Source organism: Pipistrellus hanaki, assembly GCF_964339955.1.
Source record: "Pipistrellus hanaki genome assembly, chromosome: 7".
NCBI lineage: Eukaryota > Metazoa > Chordata > Mammalia > Chiroptera > Vespertilionidae > Pipistrellus > Pipistrellus hanaki.
Genome location: NC_140509.1, coordinates 81,848,543 through 81,866,137, shown reverse-complemented (window position 1 = coordinate 81,866,137; position 17,595 = coordinate 81,848,543). Strand labels below are relative to the sequence as shown.

The window sequence follows — 17,595 nt, the reverse complement described above, 5'->3', positions numbered from 1 at the left end:
AAAAATCAATAAAAATATATTTTTTAAAAGAAATATAATTAAACAAAAGGGGGAGAAATAGAAGAGGAGGAAAGAAGTGGATGAGATCAGATATTTAAATGAGAAAGAATTCCAAAATGCCCCCTTTTTGATCATTTATTTGATGTGCCTTTCCTCTAAGAGTACTTATGCTATTTTCTGCCTGGACGATTGAGAGACGTTTTCACAAGAAAACTGTGGCATATATGTGTGCCACTGGTATAGAAATATTTCTTATATATGAAAATTGAACAACGCATAGGAACTATCATGAAACAAATGCCGTTGGCAATCTGTAAGCACGAAATGACCACACCACTGAAGAAAATGTTCCTGAGAGCCAGGCCATGCCCTCAGCTGGTGGCGCTTACTGGCTTTTGACAGAATCTTTGTCTCTGTGCTTTTGAAGGTCAAAGAACGTTACTCCTCACTCCTGTACGAGTCCCAGCAGCTGTCAGTGCTGCTGGAGGAATTAGAAAAGCAGATGACGCTCTTCTATGACTCACTTGGGAAAATCAGTGAAATTCTAACAGTGCTTGAGCACGAGGCACAATCCAGTGCTCTTTTTAAACAAAAACATCAGGTAAGAAAAAGTCCCTTTCCGGAGAAACGGTCATTTTTAAAGCATGTGTAGTGAAATTGAGGTAGTGCTTCTTTATAGATATTCTATAAGCAGGCTAGCACATAATGCATACTTTGTAACCAGTAGCAATTATTATTATTATTATTATTATTATTACTATTATTATTAATTATAGAGAGACCATGATTATACTGCCAAACCCCATTCTAATGAGTCTCATCATATTGGATAAAGATTATTTCCTATTTTGAGCCATAGTGCCACTTTTTTCATTCCCAAATTGCTATAAATCGGCATCAAAGAATCCTTCCACAATTAAAATACTTAATGTTAAGTAATAATGATATTTAATAATATCTCTCTAAATGTTACCTCCTAAATCTTCAAAAAGCAAAAATGTGTCCTTATTCTGTTTTGCCAAAGCAAAACCAAAATTCTGCTCTTGATATTTGAATCCAGATTACCAAAGCTAGTATGCAAATTAGCCATTTGAAATATTTTTCCCAAGCCGTTGAGGATGCTGAAATGCAAATGGATTCAAGTCAAAACATGACTGTGGGCCTTGGGCGGGCTGGACCACATCCCCTGCTGTCTCCTGCAGAACTCACTGACGCCAGGGCATCCTTCTTGTCCTGCCAATGTGTGGCCATTGCGAGGCCTCCCACGTCCACTGGTCAGCGGCCATTTGTGGTTAGGATCTGGGGCCCAGCATTTTATCAATGAGGTGGTTAGCTTGTGAACCTTAGAATTCAAAAGGAGTCTACGCAATTTACACAAATAATACAAAATCTGCATCTGACTCAGTCGAGTATAATGTGCATGGTGCTAACTTTATTTAGTGAGACTATATACCCTGCTCTGTAGATTGATCTCATTATTGTTTGCTCAGTACACCATAAGCCAATTATTTGGTTGGAGAAAGCAGATACCAGGCAAATAACAATGTTTGATGCTCTCTCTTTCTCCTAATGTTAATAAGATGGGCTTGAAATATTTTTTAAAATCTCAAAAAAAAAAAAATGTAAAAAGCCCTGACTTCAGTGATTGCTTAACATACTGAAAAAAATAAAAATAGTAACCTCTCTGTGCTTTTGGTTTTATTTATTGCTGTGAAAAAGCCTAAAGCTGCATTATGCTGTTCTTATTCTTTTGTAATGATTGCTCTCTTTCCTTCTCTTTCTTGCCCTTTCAAACTTGATTGTTGTGGGTTTCCTTCCCTCCCAGGAGCTGCTGGCTTGTCAAGAAAGCTGTAAGAAGGCCATGGCACACGTTGAGAAAGGCAGTCAGAGTGTCCAGAAGTTTGTGACCTTGAGCCACGTGCTGAAGCATTTTGATCAGACGAAGCTGCAGAGAAAGACTGCCGACGTCCATGTGGCCTTCCAGGTGAGTCCGCGCCCCGTTAGCAATGTGAAGGTGGAGGGGGGAGGGGAATGGAGGAGGCAGTGCAGCAGTAAGGACACAGCGCCAGCATGGGCCATGCTTTCACTCTTGCTAAATGCCTCACCCACTGGTGTTTGGAAACCAACATTTCACCGATTTCTCTAATATTAGCCTTCATTAATATTAAAAGGGTTGATAATTCTTGTTGTAGTGCAATGCATTCCTTCCAAGTGGTTTTGAAAGAAACAATACTCCTTCCAAAAGTGCTACTTTAAATAACGAGAAAGCATCCCATTGTGATTATTTTTCCCAAATCAAGAATATGATCAAGAAGACTGGAGACTGGAAGAAACACGTGGAGACCAACAGCCGCCTGATGAAGAAGTTCGAGGAGTCACGGGCGGAGCTGGAGAAGGTGCTGCGGGTGGCGCAGGAGGGCCTGCAGGAGCAGGGGGACCCAGAGGAACTCCTGCGGAGACACACCGTGAGTGCGTCCCCCTGGCCTTCCAGAACATTCTACCAAAGCTGACCACTGCAAATATTTTTTTTTCTAAAAATTATAAAGCGCGGTTGCATGTTGGATGTGGGTGGCTTCTGAGTCAGAACTCTAGATGATTATAGCTCATTCCTGAAAAAACACTCACAAAAACAAGAGCAGTTGCTGGGAAGGTTTGGCGAGGGCAGCAGCTGGCTTGAGGCTTGCTCAGAGGGGTGGCTGCTTCTCTATCTGGGGTCAACGTGCCCCTTTATTCCACACGCTCCCCAAACCCCCTCTCCCCCTCCATGGCAGGAGTTCTACGGTCAGCTGGACCAGAGGGTGCTCAATGCCTTCCTGAAAGCCTGTGACGACCTCACGGACATCCTGCCGGAGCAGGAGCAGGCGGGCCTGCAGGAGGCGGTGAGGAAGCTGCACAAGCAGTGGAAGGTGAGCGGGGACCCGGTGTGAACTGGGGTCCTCACGGATGGAGGGAAGAGTAGGGGTGCGTAAGGGTCCACTGGAGGAGAAATTTCGGAATTCGGGAAACTACCTTTCCTATTCGAAACAATGAACTATGGACTAGCATGGAGCATGGTGAAAACAGTAGAATTTGTTATTCCTCTCTTTCAGTGACAGCCATTTGTTATCAGAGGGTGCTGATGACGTCACTTGGCCCTACAGAGCTTTTGTCACTGCAATTGGCAATAGACAGGGTCGGTGACGGTAACCCATTTTTCCAAATCTTTCTGTGCAATGCAGGATCTGCAAGGAGAAGCCCCATATCATTTGCTCCATCTGAAGATCAAAGTGGAGGAGAATAAATTTTTGGCCTGTGTGGAGGAATGCAGAGCTGAGCTGGCCCGGGAGACCAAGCTGGTGCCCCAGGAAGGCAGTGAGAAGATGCTCAAAGAGCACCGGGTGCGTCACGCACCCCCGAGTGCCGTCACGCAGTCACGTGGTCACTTATAGGACATGACTGATGCTTTGGGTTGGGTCTGGAGACCCTGAATGGCTTAATTTCTTTACATAGATAGTCTAAATGGAATCTTCCTGTGTGTGTGTGTGTGTGTGTGTGTGTGTGTGTGTGTATGTAAAGATAAACCTATTTGGGTGGCTTCTCACTGGGATTCTATAAATGTTTCTTGCTCATTAGATCTTCTTCGGTGACAAAGGGCCACATCATCTCTGCGAGAAAAGGCTGCAGCTCATTGAGGAGCTGTGTCTGAAGCTCCCGGGCCGGGACCCAGTGAGGGACACGCCCGGAACCTGTCAGGCGATGCTCAAGGAGCTCAGAGCTGCCATCGAGAACACCTACACGCAGCTGGTGGAGGACCCCGACAAGTGGGAGGACTACGCCAGCAGGTAGCCTTGGCATTGTCCCCGGACAGGGACATCGTCTATTTTAGTTGTGTTAATTCATAGACTTTTACGAAACAAGAAGTGACATATGGTCCATCCTATGCAAGGAAGGAAGTCAGATTGTATGGCATTGCCCGTGTTCTTATATAAAAAGGCTTCATTCAATAAAAGGGACAGGCTTCATTCAGAAAAGGTGAAGCATTTTATTTTTAAATGACTTATATGTGATCTTTCTCCTCTCTCTCATTTTTCTGATTTCAAAGAGGAAGGGAGAAGAAGAGAGAGACAGAAACATTAAAGATAAGAGAGAAATCAGCTGCCTCCTGCACGCCCCCAACTGGGGATTGAACCTTGGCCTCCTGGTTCATAATCACTAAGCCATGCCACCAGGGCAGGTGTGATGTGCTTGAGGCAGCATTGGTTCATCTCTTGCTCTGGGCTTGCCACATGTCCCCGAAGGGGGACTTCTGACTCTTCAGGGTTATGTCTCACTCTGGTGGGGACATGTGAGGCTCTGTCCTCGCTCCCAGGTACCAAGGCTGGGACAGACACAGCTCTTTCCTCAGCTGAGCTCCGCCTGCTCTTCCCCCGAGTGCCTGGGCACAGAGGTGGCCACACCAGCCAGAGATTAATGTTTCTTTAAGGAACCGTTTCCAGAAAACCTGTTAATCAATTTGCTAATCCCTTGAGTGCATAATTTTCATGAATGAATTCAAACTAGAAAATGTAGTGGCTCAGCAGTTGAGTGTCGACCTATGAACCGGGAGGTCAGGATTTGATTCCCAGTCAGGGCACATGCCCGGGTTGTGGGCTCCATCCTCAGAGTGGGGTGTGCAGGAGGCAACTGATGAATGATTCTCTCTCCTCATTGATGTTTCTTTCTCTCTCCCTGTCTTCCTTTATGAAATCAATAAAAACTAGATATTAAAATAAAAAAGAATTCTAATTGTCCTGAAGTGTCCTCCTGTTAATGAGATAATGCTTGTGTGGTTTCAGAATTTCCGAGTTCTCATCTTGGATCGCTGCGAAGGAGGCACAGCTGAGGGGGATTCAGAAGGAGGCCATAGATGCTGCCAACCATGGAGAGGTGAAGCGGGCGGTCGAGGTAAGTCCTGGGACACTGTTTATTCCTGGAACTTTTCCACTAATAAAAAACAAGTGACAGACCATCTAACTGGTGTCTTCTTTACTTTCTATAAAAGATTTACATTCCTGAAAATTAACTCAGAAATAAGTGCCCTTGCATTACTGTGGGAACTACAGGGAGTTTTTCTCCGGAACCGTTGTTGGTTGGAGATTTAGTCACGCTCAGCGGGGCCTTTCAGGCATCTCTCGCTAATGGGGAGCCCTGGGGGAAAAGGGCATGTGTGGGTGTGTGACACAGCAGAGGATGCAGAACGCCCTGGGGAACAAGAACACTGTGGGCTTTTCATACAATACAGCCAAGACCAGGCTGCAGGAAATGAGGGGTTTGGGCAAGGTCTCTAAGCATCTTTCTATGTCACATTCAGCCTGGACCGGAACAGCCCCTGTGGCTCAGGGACAGCCTCATACCCAGCCATGACAGAGCCTCAGGTCTCAACCAGCTTGCCTCCTCTGTATGGTACACAGCAACCCTCTCATTCTTAGCTTGGCTCTAAATATTACAGACACACGCTACTGTGAATATTCTTTACCTTTCAGTGGTTTGAACCCTTGCAGGTCACATAGTTGCCATTAATGAGAACATTTTTTTTTCTTTCTGTTTTCTCTAAGCTTCATTTTATGTATTAAAATTATAATTTCCTTATATGCTAGAGGTGCTCAATAATATCATGCTCTACCAAGGGAAGGATCTACAGGGGTGGGTAAAAGGAGGTTTTCAGTTGTTTCAATGGGTAAAGACGCACAGGTGGTGACTATTACAGTAGTGCCATTAACTCTGTGTTTTGTGTACTCACAACTACTAACCCACTTTTTTCCCCATCTTGTATCACTACTGGTTGCCATTATGGTACAAAAATAATTCTCCTTGTAGAATGAAATGATCGCTTTTTTCTGGCTGGTGTGCATTTGCCCTATAAAACCTCTGGAACAAAACATGTGGTTGGAAATCACTCTGCCCTCACACTGCCTAGAGCTGGGGAGGGGTGCGGGGGAGGGGGGGGTAGGAGATGCCTGAACCCCTCACCCTGGGTCCCCTGTCCTCTGAGGGCCGAAGCCCGAGTCTTTCTGGCTTTGTCTTGGCCAATAAACCTTACTTTTCTGGATTAGAGTTGTGATCCAGTTTGTGAATCTTACTCTCTAGGGTACTGATTTCTAAAAGCTAACAAAAACAAGGCATAAAATATGACTTAATGCAGTTAAAATAGGTTATCTATCATAGTATTCAGCAAGTGACCTCTCCAATAAAAATAAAAAAAATCTGCTAACTAACTTAAAGATTCTTTTATCCTTTTCTACGAAAAATACCATGTTCCTTCCACCTTACAGAAAACAAATGACAAAGTATATTATATATTGTAACCAGCTTACAGATGACAAAGTATATTATATACTGTAATTTCCAATTTTGGTATCAGATATTCCTCTACAGTACTTTTAGAAAGGTCCTTGTTGGGATCCAGGGAATCTGTAAATATGGAACCATGTAATCATAAAGGTACTCTTTGGTTTAGAGAGAACTGACTTTACACCTGAGGCATTGGCATTGGAGAAACTTCCTTCTCGTTCTTGTAGCCTTTTGTGAAAGATCGGAACAAAGTGAAATGAGCAGGCACTCCACTGGCCCCTTATAGACCTTTGTAGGTGGAGCCCTTTCTTGCTGGAAAGTTCTGATGCACAATTGTATTTTGTTCATCAAAGTGTTCTTTCATTCCAGGAGATAAGAAATGGTGTTACCCAAAAAGGCGAGACTCTCGGCTGGCTGAAATACAGGCTTCCAGTTTTGATTGAAGTTTCTTCTGAGAAAGAAGCCCAGAAGCAGGGCGATGAGTTGGCGAGAGTATCTAGTTCCTTCAAGACTCTCACAACATTATTGTCAGAGGTATATCATTTATTCACACTCCGGGCGAGGAATCTGGAAGGTTCTTTCTCTTCTGGGTTGTAGTTTAACAAGCATGTTTATAAAGAAATCTTAGTTGAAATAGAATGATTGATTCTCATTTATATAAATATTGGTGGAAAAGATGAGTAGGATGTTTGAGGTATGGTCTATGTCATTATCAGATATATTATCAGACAAATATTAGTTCCAGTGAATGATCTATTAGTATAGCTGAACTACCAAGCTTATGGATCCCATAATTTCTTACTCTTAATAAAAGCATTATTTTATAGTCCGTTTAAGGAACATCATGCAGTTTAAGAAGTCAGGCTTGAGAGTCAAACAAACCCAGAGTTAGGATTTAACTCCGGTGCCACATTACATATGTAACCCCTTGAGCTTGTCATTTCATATCTCTGGGTCCTTGCTTTCCTTAATTGTAAAACAGGGCTAACAGTATGCCAAAAGGTAATGTCAAGAGTCAAATGCAATACTGTAGCTATGGCACTTAATACATCACCCTGCTTCTGGGGTTCTTCATACAGTTATGAGAATACATGCTCATAACTGATGCCTGGCAGTAATGAACTACTCAGTGTCTAGTCTGCAACCCAGTAAGATCTTTTAGGTCAAATCTACTCATTTTAAACTTCTTGGTATACCGTTCAATGTTTATATTCCTTTATAGATTAGAACATACAAACCCATCTGCTTCATTTCTGATAGGGCTACTTTCACCCTCAGCTAGAATATTTTTACTCACCAGGTGGTCATACAAGTCTAATGGGTTTGTGCACGGAAGGTGATGTAAGAATGTGAAGTAGGATAGATAGTTATCAGTATTTTCCTTAAAATCACTAATTAACTTGCACAAAATAATGGTCAACTGAATGAGGACAAAGTGCCTTGATTCTGGAGATCTGTAATTCTTCCCTCGCAGTCTCTAATGTAACAGTTGGCCAGTTAACCTTTTATATTTTTAATCCATGTGGATCTTCTTAAGACTCTAGTAGTGAATTTGCATAAATAAAAATACTCTGAACTGCTTGTGATTTGATTTTTATGTGATCATTTTGGTATGTAACATATAGTGTTCTTAAGAATTTTTGACAAATTAAAAACAACAATAGGATTAATCAAATTTTGGAACATAAGCCATTCAAAACCTTTGATGGCCCATCTTATATAGCAGAGGACAAAGCTGAAAAATGAATAAAATGACAAGGAAAAGAATCCACTAAGGAACCACAAAAATTAAAAATTATATTGATGCTTTGCCTGAAATATTGGAAGTACATTTTAAACACATACTCTTTTATTTCTCTTTTTCCTCTATACAAAAATTTCCTTACTTTAAATAGGATACACTAAACTTTCTTACAACACACTTTTTTTTTTAATGATTTGATTTTAGTTATAAGATTTAAATTAAAAGGATCCAGGAGACAATATATACAATATGTGCAGTTGTAGTACCCTACCTTGATTTTGAGGCTGAGTAGGTTTTTAATATGCCATGCAGCACCATATCAAATGATACTTGGAACTTCCATAAGTGATATGCTATTAATAATAATAAAAAAAGCTTTAAAACATTTGAAAGAATAAAGATTAGGTAATCTGTGCATATATTTCAAGTTGTTGAGAAAGACTTTACACATATTCTTTAAAAAATTAAGATTCCATGAGCATATGATTTATAATATTTTTATGATCACCTAGGTTGAAAAGATGTTAAGCAATTTTGGGGAGTGTGTCCAGTACAAAGAGAATGTCAAGAGTTCCCTCAAAGAGTTAATTTCCGGTTCTAAAGAAGTCCAGGAGCAAGCGGAGAAGATCTTGGACACGGAAAACCTGTTTGAAGCGCAGCAGCTGCTTCTTCATCACCAGGTAGAATGGCCCTTTCCCCAGTGCATTTGTGCAACGGTGACAGCTGATTACTGATCCCAGAGAGAGGAGTATCACAAAACCTGGGTCAGAGCAAAGGAATGGGAAGGGGTGTGCAGGAAGGAACCCAGCTGAATGGTTAAAAGGAAGCACTTTTGGTCTCTCTCTTAAATATAAAATATTTGAAAGATTCTGCAAGACAAATTCTCAGCCTGAGTGATTTGATAATATCAAAAAGTTCAAGACATGTTGTGAAGGGAAAGTTGATTTTGCTATAAAAACCTTTAACAGTTTGCAAATTGTCTGTTTCATAACTGAGATGGGAAGCATGGAGATAATTGTTTTCTGTTTGAGATGAACATTGTTTTGTCATTATATAAAAATCTCACTTTTCAATTTATAATTCTTAATGCATCTTAGTTTGAGAAATTATGACTTACATGGAGTACCAGACCTTTCAGGAGAGTGTGCTTTATAGGGTTAGAACTGAAATAAAGACATTCTGGTACAGTTATATATATAAAAGCCTATGTGACCTTTCAACCATTCAACTGGTAGCTATGAGGTGTACTGACCACCAGGGGGCAGATGCTCCATAAAAAGGCATGGAAACATGGAACAGACTAATGAATCTCAGAAGGAAGGGGAGAGAGGGAGGGTAGAAAGAGATTAACTAAAGATCTTATATGCATGCTAGAGGCCCTGTGCTTGCAGGGATCACACTGAATCCATGCACAAGTGCTCTGACATCCCCCAAGGAGTCCTGGATTGTGAGAGGGTGTAGGCCAGGCTGAGGATCCCCACCGGTGTAAGATTCTGTGCACCAGGCCTCTAGTATATTGATAATCAGCAAGTTTAATCAATGTCACTTATCAAACTCAATATAAGTGGAAGTATAATTCAAGTAAAATATTTAATAGCAAAATTCTAACTAACTTAATGTAGGGCAAATGCTAGCTAATTATATATATATATATATATATATATATATATATAATGTATAAAAATTAAAGTTAAACTAAAAATATATGTAAAATGGCAGCTTTTAGGCTTTATGAATATATTTAATAATTATAAAAAACTGTGAGTACAGGAAAGTTAATGCTTAGTAATAAGATTGTTCAATTATTGTAAAAGTTGTGTTTGGGTTTCAATTTAAGTCAGAGAAATATGAAATTGTAAATATTTACATTAATATTTTCAAACTTCACATTTCTTGGATCAAGTGCTTGATTATATGTGTGTTTATTTGTGAAAATTCATGAGCCATACACTTGAAATTTGCCTACCATTCTGTTTGTACAGTATAATTCAATAAAAAGTTTATTTTAAAACATGGCTTTCCCAGATTTCTCAGCAGATTAATCATTCTGAATGTGCTCAAGAGTTACATTTCTTAATATTAGCATTTCTTAGAGCATAAATGATTTTTTAAACATGGAGTTAGGACTTCATGTGTATAAGCAGCAAATAATTATTTTAGAAGAATCTCATGGCAAAGGAATGATTTTGCCAAATTCCTTCTGGAGTATTGCACAGAATGCTAAATGTTGTCTCACTTTGCACATAATCAAAACACCAAGACCAAATTATGTTGTTTGCCGTTAAAAACACAAAATATCTATAAGTAATGTCCATCTTTGAGTAATGCACAGTCTTCATAGCCGTTATCACCGTTCACGTTGACTTTAAAATAGAGTTTGGGTCCAAGCCGTGTGTGGTCCTATCATTTGGTATATCCCCTAACGCTTGGCCGCGATGCCCCTGCCTAGTGGCTTAGAGAGTAACATGTATGTCCACCTTGAACAAATGCTTCCAGCAAACGACAAAGAGAATCTCTGCAAAGAAGAGGGACGTGCAGCAGCAGATGGCGCAGGCCGGGCAGGGAGAAGGCGGGCTCCCGGGCCAGGTGCAGGAGGAGCTGTGGAAGCTGGAGAGCACCCTGGACGGCCTGGAGCACAGCAGGGAGAGGCAAGAGCGCCGCATCCAGGTAGGAGACAGAAGTCCAGGGCTAGGCAACTCCCGGTCACAGTTACATCTCCTGTTGTCGGGAGAAGATGCTTGCCCCTGATGCTCCCTCATGGTGTTAGCTATCGACCTACTTAAGCAGCACACCAGCCTTATGAGATGGGTAGTATAAGTAGCACATTTTGCAAGTGTGGATGCTTAGAAAGGAAAGAATTTGAGCACGTGACTCAAAGTCACAGAGCAGTGATCTACAATAGAGGCAGGGTTTTAATTCACACTTGCCTGAATCTAGAAATTAACTCTGAATTATTTTCCATTTCTGCAGTCAAATAGCCACAAGGTTATATTGTACTTTATTGTGATCTTGGATATTACTTGAAATGAAGTTTCTGAATTTTGCCACCTGCTCACTGCAGATTCCCTCTGTCCCTTCTCTCTTCCATTCTCCCCTTCCTTCCTTCCTTCCTTCCTTCCTTCCTTCCTTCCTTCCTTCCTTCCTTCCTTCCTTCCTTCCTTCCTTCCTTCCCTCCTTACTTTTCTTTCTTTATAGAATCTGGGAGGCTTTCCTTTCCTTTGTCCTTTATCTACATTTTAAGTAATATCCTTAGATGCACAGGACGTTACAGCTGGTAGAAAATTCAGAGTCCTGGTCCACACACACTCTTTTTGTAGATGAACTAAAACTCAGAAGGGAAATCCTTTGTAGAAGCCATTAGGATTGTCTTTATTGAGTATAATGTGTGAAATTTGAACAGAGTCAACGAGAAGTTGGCAGCCTGACAATGAATAGGAATGTGAACAATACTTTGTGACATACTCTGATAATTCATAACATGGTATGTTGTTTACTTTTTCACATGTAGGTCACATTAAGAAAATGGGAGCGATTTGAAACCAACAAAGAGACAGTGGTCAGATACCTTTTTCAAACAGGTTCCAGCCACGAGCGCTTCTTGAGTTTTAGCAGTTTGGAGAGTTTGTCTTCAGAACTGGAACAGACAAAGGTACATGAGTAAGACACAGAGGCCCTTGGCACTCATTATTCAGAAGAAAAACTGTGTTACCTCTCCCTGTGGCTACCAATCATTATAATGATGCATTAATCAGTATTTATTGTTTATTAATCATCCACTCTTCAATACCCTGGTCAAGTGTCTCTGAGGAATTAAAACATAAATAAGATTTATTTAATATATTTTATTGATTTTGTACAGAGAGGAAGAGAGAGAGATAGAGAGTTAGAAACATCGATGAGAGAGAGCCATCGATCAGCCGCCTCCTGCACACCCCCCACTGGGGATATGCCTGCAACCAAGGTACATGCCCTTGACCAGAATCGAACCCGGGTCCCTTCAGTCCCCAAGCCGACGCTCTATCCATTGAGCCAAACCGGTCTTGGCCATAAATAAGATTTAAATATCAAGAACTGAGAGACAGTTTTCATTAAAGTAGGAAATAGTTTCCTAATAAATAAATGCAATAAAAATTTCCTGCAGGCAGTGATATTTTTCATTATAAAATTGGGACACTTTTACTAATTGTTTACAGATGCTGCTGTGCAAGCACTTCCAAGCTAGGATAATTGTTCTCTATTTCTTTGCTCACTTGATGTTGTTAACACGGCCTTCATTCCAGTTGTAGCCCTGGAGTGGTTGTGCTAAGGAACTTGAGTGCTTTCTGTCTGCCAGTATGTGGGAGGGTGTTCATAGAATATCATGTTTAACCTTCACAACAAGGGCTTGCTGGTGAGTTACAGAAAATTCGGAGACTTATGTGGCTCAAGGTCACATGACTGGTGGAGGACAGAGCCTGGTTGCAACTCCAGGCCTTTCTGATGCCAGAGTCCTTTCTTTCCTGCTACACCCTGCTGCCACGCTCACATCGGCTCCTTAGGATGTGGATAGAAAGCCTGGCAATGTTATTCTACTTTTGTTTTATTTACTCTTTGTCAACACCATTCTGTTCTTTGGATTCCTTTGTGTTGTGCTTGCTCCAGACATATACCTCTTACAACAGGTTCTGAGACTAAATGCATATAAACAATTTCAAGCATAACTTTACTTTATCCATGGTTTTTCCTTGGTTCTTGGAAACATTAAGGGAGAAAAAAAACAATTTTTTTTTTTTTTACTTCTGAATCTTCAATAACTAAGCTCACATATATCAGTAGTGCAGTAAGTGGTTATAAGCTTAGAATTCAGAATTGTGACATTAGCAAAATTTTAAATATACTAGAGGTCTGGTGCACAAAATTCGTACACTTCTCTGAAATAATGTTGATATTTCTATGAGGACATTAAGCTTTTCAAATGTGAAGTTATGATAGGATTATGCAGTAATTCTATCTTATATGGCCTTATGTAATAATTCTGGGAGATGCTCTGTGGGAAAAGATGGCTATTAGAAATCTGATTTTAAAACATTATTGACATTAGGTTTTCACATTACCTACTCAGTAAACGGTTGTTTGTGATGAAAATTTAAACCTTCTGTGAGATTCTCTTTCGTGAAAAAACTGAGATTAATTTTTTTTCACTCAATATTGTCCCTTGTAGAAAAAGTTCAGATAACCACTAAAATTAACCAGTGCCTCAAATATATTAAACTAGTTTTTGAATTAAAGTAAGTTCACATTACTGAAAATCATTGTGTGAATTTTATAAACTATTTTGTCCTCAATTGTACACGAGAGACATAAAGAAATTATAATGGGTATTTGCCAGAGTTTCAGGTACTGGAGATAGTAAAAATAAAGTCGCTAATTAAATGCTGACAATAACCTACAAGAAGAGCATCATGGCATTTCATACAAAAGAGCCAGAACCTGGAAAGTAATTCACCAAAATTCAACAACTAGTAATGATCAAAGCCAAGATTCTGGTCCAGGTGTGACAGTTGCAAAACTTTTATTCTTTCCACCATGTGGTATGTGGATGTATAGAAAGTAAGTTCAACACCATTAACCTTCAATTATATCTCTTTTCAGAGAACTAGTTAACAAAATGCTTCTTTATAGTAAACTAGAGGTTCAGTGCACAAAACTCGTGTGCAGGTAGGAAACCTAGGCTGGCCAGCAATCAGGGCTGATTGGGGCCTTCTGGCTGCCAGCAGGGGCCTTCCTTTGTTCTGTGCTCTCCCCTAGTGGTCAGCACACATCATAGCAAGTGATCAAACTCCTGGTCAAACTCCCCAGGGGACACTGTGCATGTTAGGCTTTTATATATATATATATATATATATATATATATATATATATATATATAATAGTGGTACTCTGTATTGACTCAGATAGTCTTCAATTAAATAAACCAAGATTGATATTTATTTTCCTGGACATTTATTATCTCTATGATTGAAAAGAATAAATCACTATTGATTGTCCTTATTATTCTGAAATGGCCTGTGATAAACTAACATATTTGTGAATAAGTTAATTATTATAATGCAGCTCAGAATTCTAAACAATCAACCTAAACCAGGAAACAATGAAAAAATGTTTTTGTGAGAATTATTGGATTACTATGAAGGGGTGTGTGTGTGTGTGTGTGTGTGTGTGTGTGTGTGGTTGTGTATATAAAATGAAAATAGCAAAGTCTATTCTGGTCATTATAAAAACACATCTGTTTTTTTGGCTCAGCATATAATATGCTAATACACATGCATGTATGAATCTACCCATCCATTGAATCTGGGGAGACTCTGCAGTACATATATGCAGTTTATTTGAAGGCAGAGTTTAGAAGTCGCCTTCCTAACAATTCTGATATACTTTCCTAGGAGTTTTCAAAGCGGACAGAAGGCATTGCAGTCCAGGCTGAGAACCTTGTGAAGGAAGCTTCAGAGATACCGCTTGGGCCCAAGAACAAGCAGCTGCTCCAGCAGCAGGCCAAGTCGATCAAAGAACAAGTCAAAAAGTTAGAAGACACCCTCGAAGAAGAGTATGTGCTTGACTCGCCCTAAACTTCCGTCTCTGAGATTAAATTCCATTCACTCTTTCCTGTATATTGTATTCCTCACATTCTTGATGAATCTTGAAGTGTCTGTGTAGTTCAGCATGTTTTGAGGGAGCAACTCCCAATTCAAAAGACAGTACCACCAACACAGAAGCCAGCATCTCTAACTCAGCAGAAAAATACCAGGGATGTGGTTTTTGCTTCGTAAACGGGTTTTGTTTGTGAAAAAAAGCCATATCTGTTAAAGTCTGTGGCCTTTATACATTGGAGAGAGAACCTCAAAAAGGAACCGATATTGAAAATAAATGTTTACTGTATTATGCTGTGGTCACCAGTGACAGGGAAGAGGAGATATTTTGGTTGTGTAGGTTCTGGGCCAAAATACATGAGATATAGTCCAAAGGTCTTCATCTCTGAGCTCACAGAGCTTGTCAACGGTGCCTCAGTAATTAAAATCCACTGATTGATATTCTATTTCCAAACATAAATTTTAAAAGTCTGTTTTATATTTAACCATTTAATATATGTTCACCTATAAAAAGAAAGAAAGAATAGTTTGGCCTATGGTATCCTGTCACGTACAAAATGTACAGACAAAACTTTGGAGGGAATAAACAGGAGAATATGGCCAATGTTCCTCAAAACAATATGGCTGAACATCCCTATTTTAAAAGTTATTTAGTGGCAAATCACTGACACATCCTTAAGGTAGAGGACACAATTTCTAAGATGGATTTTTAAATGTAAAATGTGTTTTTATACTCTTAGCACCCTGACATGAAGATTGTACATTGCCTAAACTTTAAGGTTGTTAAATAATATATTTAGAGAAAATTATTATGAATTTAAACTTTGAAAATGTTAAATATTAAATGCTATCCATCAAAGCATGGAAAAAGTCAAACTTGGAGAATAATAGGAAGGAAGCTACTTTTATGAGGAATGTCCATTTGAATCCATCTTCATTTAGAAATGTGCAATATAAGGTAGCTTGTATTTCCTGTACTGATAAGAACATTAGGTACATTCAGGGTATAGACTTGAGACTGCAATATTCTTTAATTGGACAATCAATGATGTCATTGTATTTTTTTCTTGATGTCTTCAAGTGCCTTTCGGTAAACAGGAAAATTCTTTCACTTTTTTTTTTTTTTTTTTTAAAGCAAAGGACTTACCAGTGCCATGATAGACTATAAGTTTCTTACTCCTTTTCTAAATTGAAAGCCATAATCACATGGGTACATATGCATAGCTAATACAAACTACAAATCTACAGCTAAATTGTACTCATTAGATTTATTACAAATAAAGCCCCAGTTGTCTAAAAGCATTTAGGGTGCTCATGTACAAAGATTTATAAAAGTATTTTGGAATCAAGACTGTAGAGACCCCAGAGAATTAGCTGAAGTTATTATAGATTATAGATTGAAGACTTAGCTTCAATGATAGAACAGTTCCTGCCGGTCAACATGGAATTCAAGTTACAAGCTCAACCTTAATTCATAAAGATGCATTTTGTAAGGATTCTGGAGCATAAAGCATCACTAAGCAGGAGGACTGTGCCCACAAAAGTAGGACAGCTGCAAACCATGTGCACTAGGTATGCAGGCAGTTTATTTAAATAAGTCCTGGCAACCATTTAAGTCGACTACACCTGTATCCAACCCCCCTTGAACCCCAAGATATTATGTTTGAAGCACAGTTCTATTCATAGCATGGTGTAGTTTGTTAAATCCTCATTCTCAGAGGAGATAGGAAGACGAGAATTGACAACTAGTCAGATGAAATGTGCAGTTTTTCCCTGTCCCAGTAGTTTCAATGATGATATGGTCAAAAATGTCTTAACGTATCTTTTTACAGAGCAATTTAAAGGAAAATGTATTGCTGTTCTTTCTTAAAATACTGCATTTTATTTACTTAATTTGGTTAATTTTAGTATTAAAACCATGGAAATGGTGAAAAACAAGTGGGATCATTTTGGCAATAATTTTGAGACCCTGTCCGTCTGGATAACTGAGAAAGAAAAAGAACTCATTGCCTTGGAAACTTCGTCATCTGCCACGGACATGCAAATCAACCAAATCAAGGTGACCTGCTCACACGTTTATAATCCATGTCTAGCTTTTAAAAACTCCTTTCTTGCATTTTATCCAATGCTCTTTGGCCCCAGAACAAATATTTCCTTGCTATGTGACTCTATTAAAAATTAAATTCACACAGATTGCTGAGCTAAGAGGTCTTGATTGATACCAGGCAACCGTTTAGAGATGGAATTATGTATTAATGTTGTCTGACTTAAGCATCCAAAGTTAATATTGTGTGCAACACCATTAAAATGATTTTATGGTTACATTATGCTTTTCCTTGATTTTGAATTGACCCCATTGGAGTGCTCTGTTGATTCATTTATACAGCATGATCTGTATTCTTCGTCTACAACTGTGCTTACAAGAATTATCCCAAATGTCTAGTTCAAGAGTTAGTGCTATTTACCCTCACAGACCACAAGGAGGAAAAGTTACTTTCTTTACGTGAAGCAATCAGATCCATCACTCCTATTCTTTCGTTTATGATGATTTTCAGGGCCTGGACTAGATAGACTCTGTAATATCTGAGGTCCTCAACTCCAAACTACCCATGTGCATAGACTGCCATTGTTCACTCCATTCAAATAGTTTAAGAAAGAGATGGGCTGAACGTAATGAATTCTGAGAGTCTGTTTCTCATTTTTATATGCAATTTTTACACATCACGTTTTTAAAATTCAGCCCCTTCTTTTTCTATCTCAGCCCATTTTATTGGAAAGGGAAAACCCTCTGACATTTCATTCAATTAAATATAGAGCAATGGATACCAAGGTGAGGGAACATTTCACAATATGACTCAGAACGAGTCATAGCCATGTGCACGGTGGGAGGGTGCAATCTTGCTTAACTTGGCTTAC

At 39.5% G+C, this 17,595-nt stretch overlaps 1 protein-coding gene across 1 annotated transcript in view; it reads left to right on the top strand.

The window, feature by feature from the left end:
• The window catches only part of SYNE1 (spectrin repeat containing nuclear envelope protein 1), a 359,148-nt gene that overhangs the window by 112,497 nt on the left and 229,056 nt on the right, over window positions 1-17,595 (top strand). Inside the window, exons 22-34 of the mRNA XM_084890175.1 lie at window positions 428-601; window positions 1,826-1,984; window positions 2,301-2,465; window positions 2,772-2,906; window positions 3,219-3,377; window positions 3,613-3,821; window positions 4,815-4,923; window positions 6,679-6,843; window positions 8,566-8,733; window positions 10,550-10,720; window positions 11,562-11,702; window positions 14,476-14,636; window positions 16,588-16,738. Of these exons, the coding sequence (XP_084746301.1) occupies window positions 428-601; window positions 1,826-1,984; window positions 2,301-2,465; window positions 2,772-2,906; window positions 3,219-3,377; window positions 3,613-3,821; window positions 4,815-4,923; window positions 6,679-6,843; window positions 8,566-8,733; window positions 10,550-10,720; window positions 11,562-11,702; window positions 14,476-14,636; window positions 16,588-16,738 (2,067 nt within the window). The remainder of the gene's footprint in view (window positions 1-427; window positions 602-1,825; window positions 1,985-2,300; window positions 2,466-2,771; window positions 2,907-3,218; window positions 3,378-3,612; window positions 3,822-4,814; window positions 4,924-6,678; window positions 6,844-8,565; window positions 8,734-10,549; window positions 10,721-11,561; window positions 11,703-14,475; window positions 14,637-16,587; window positions 16,739-17,595) is intronic.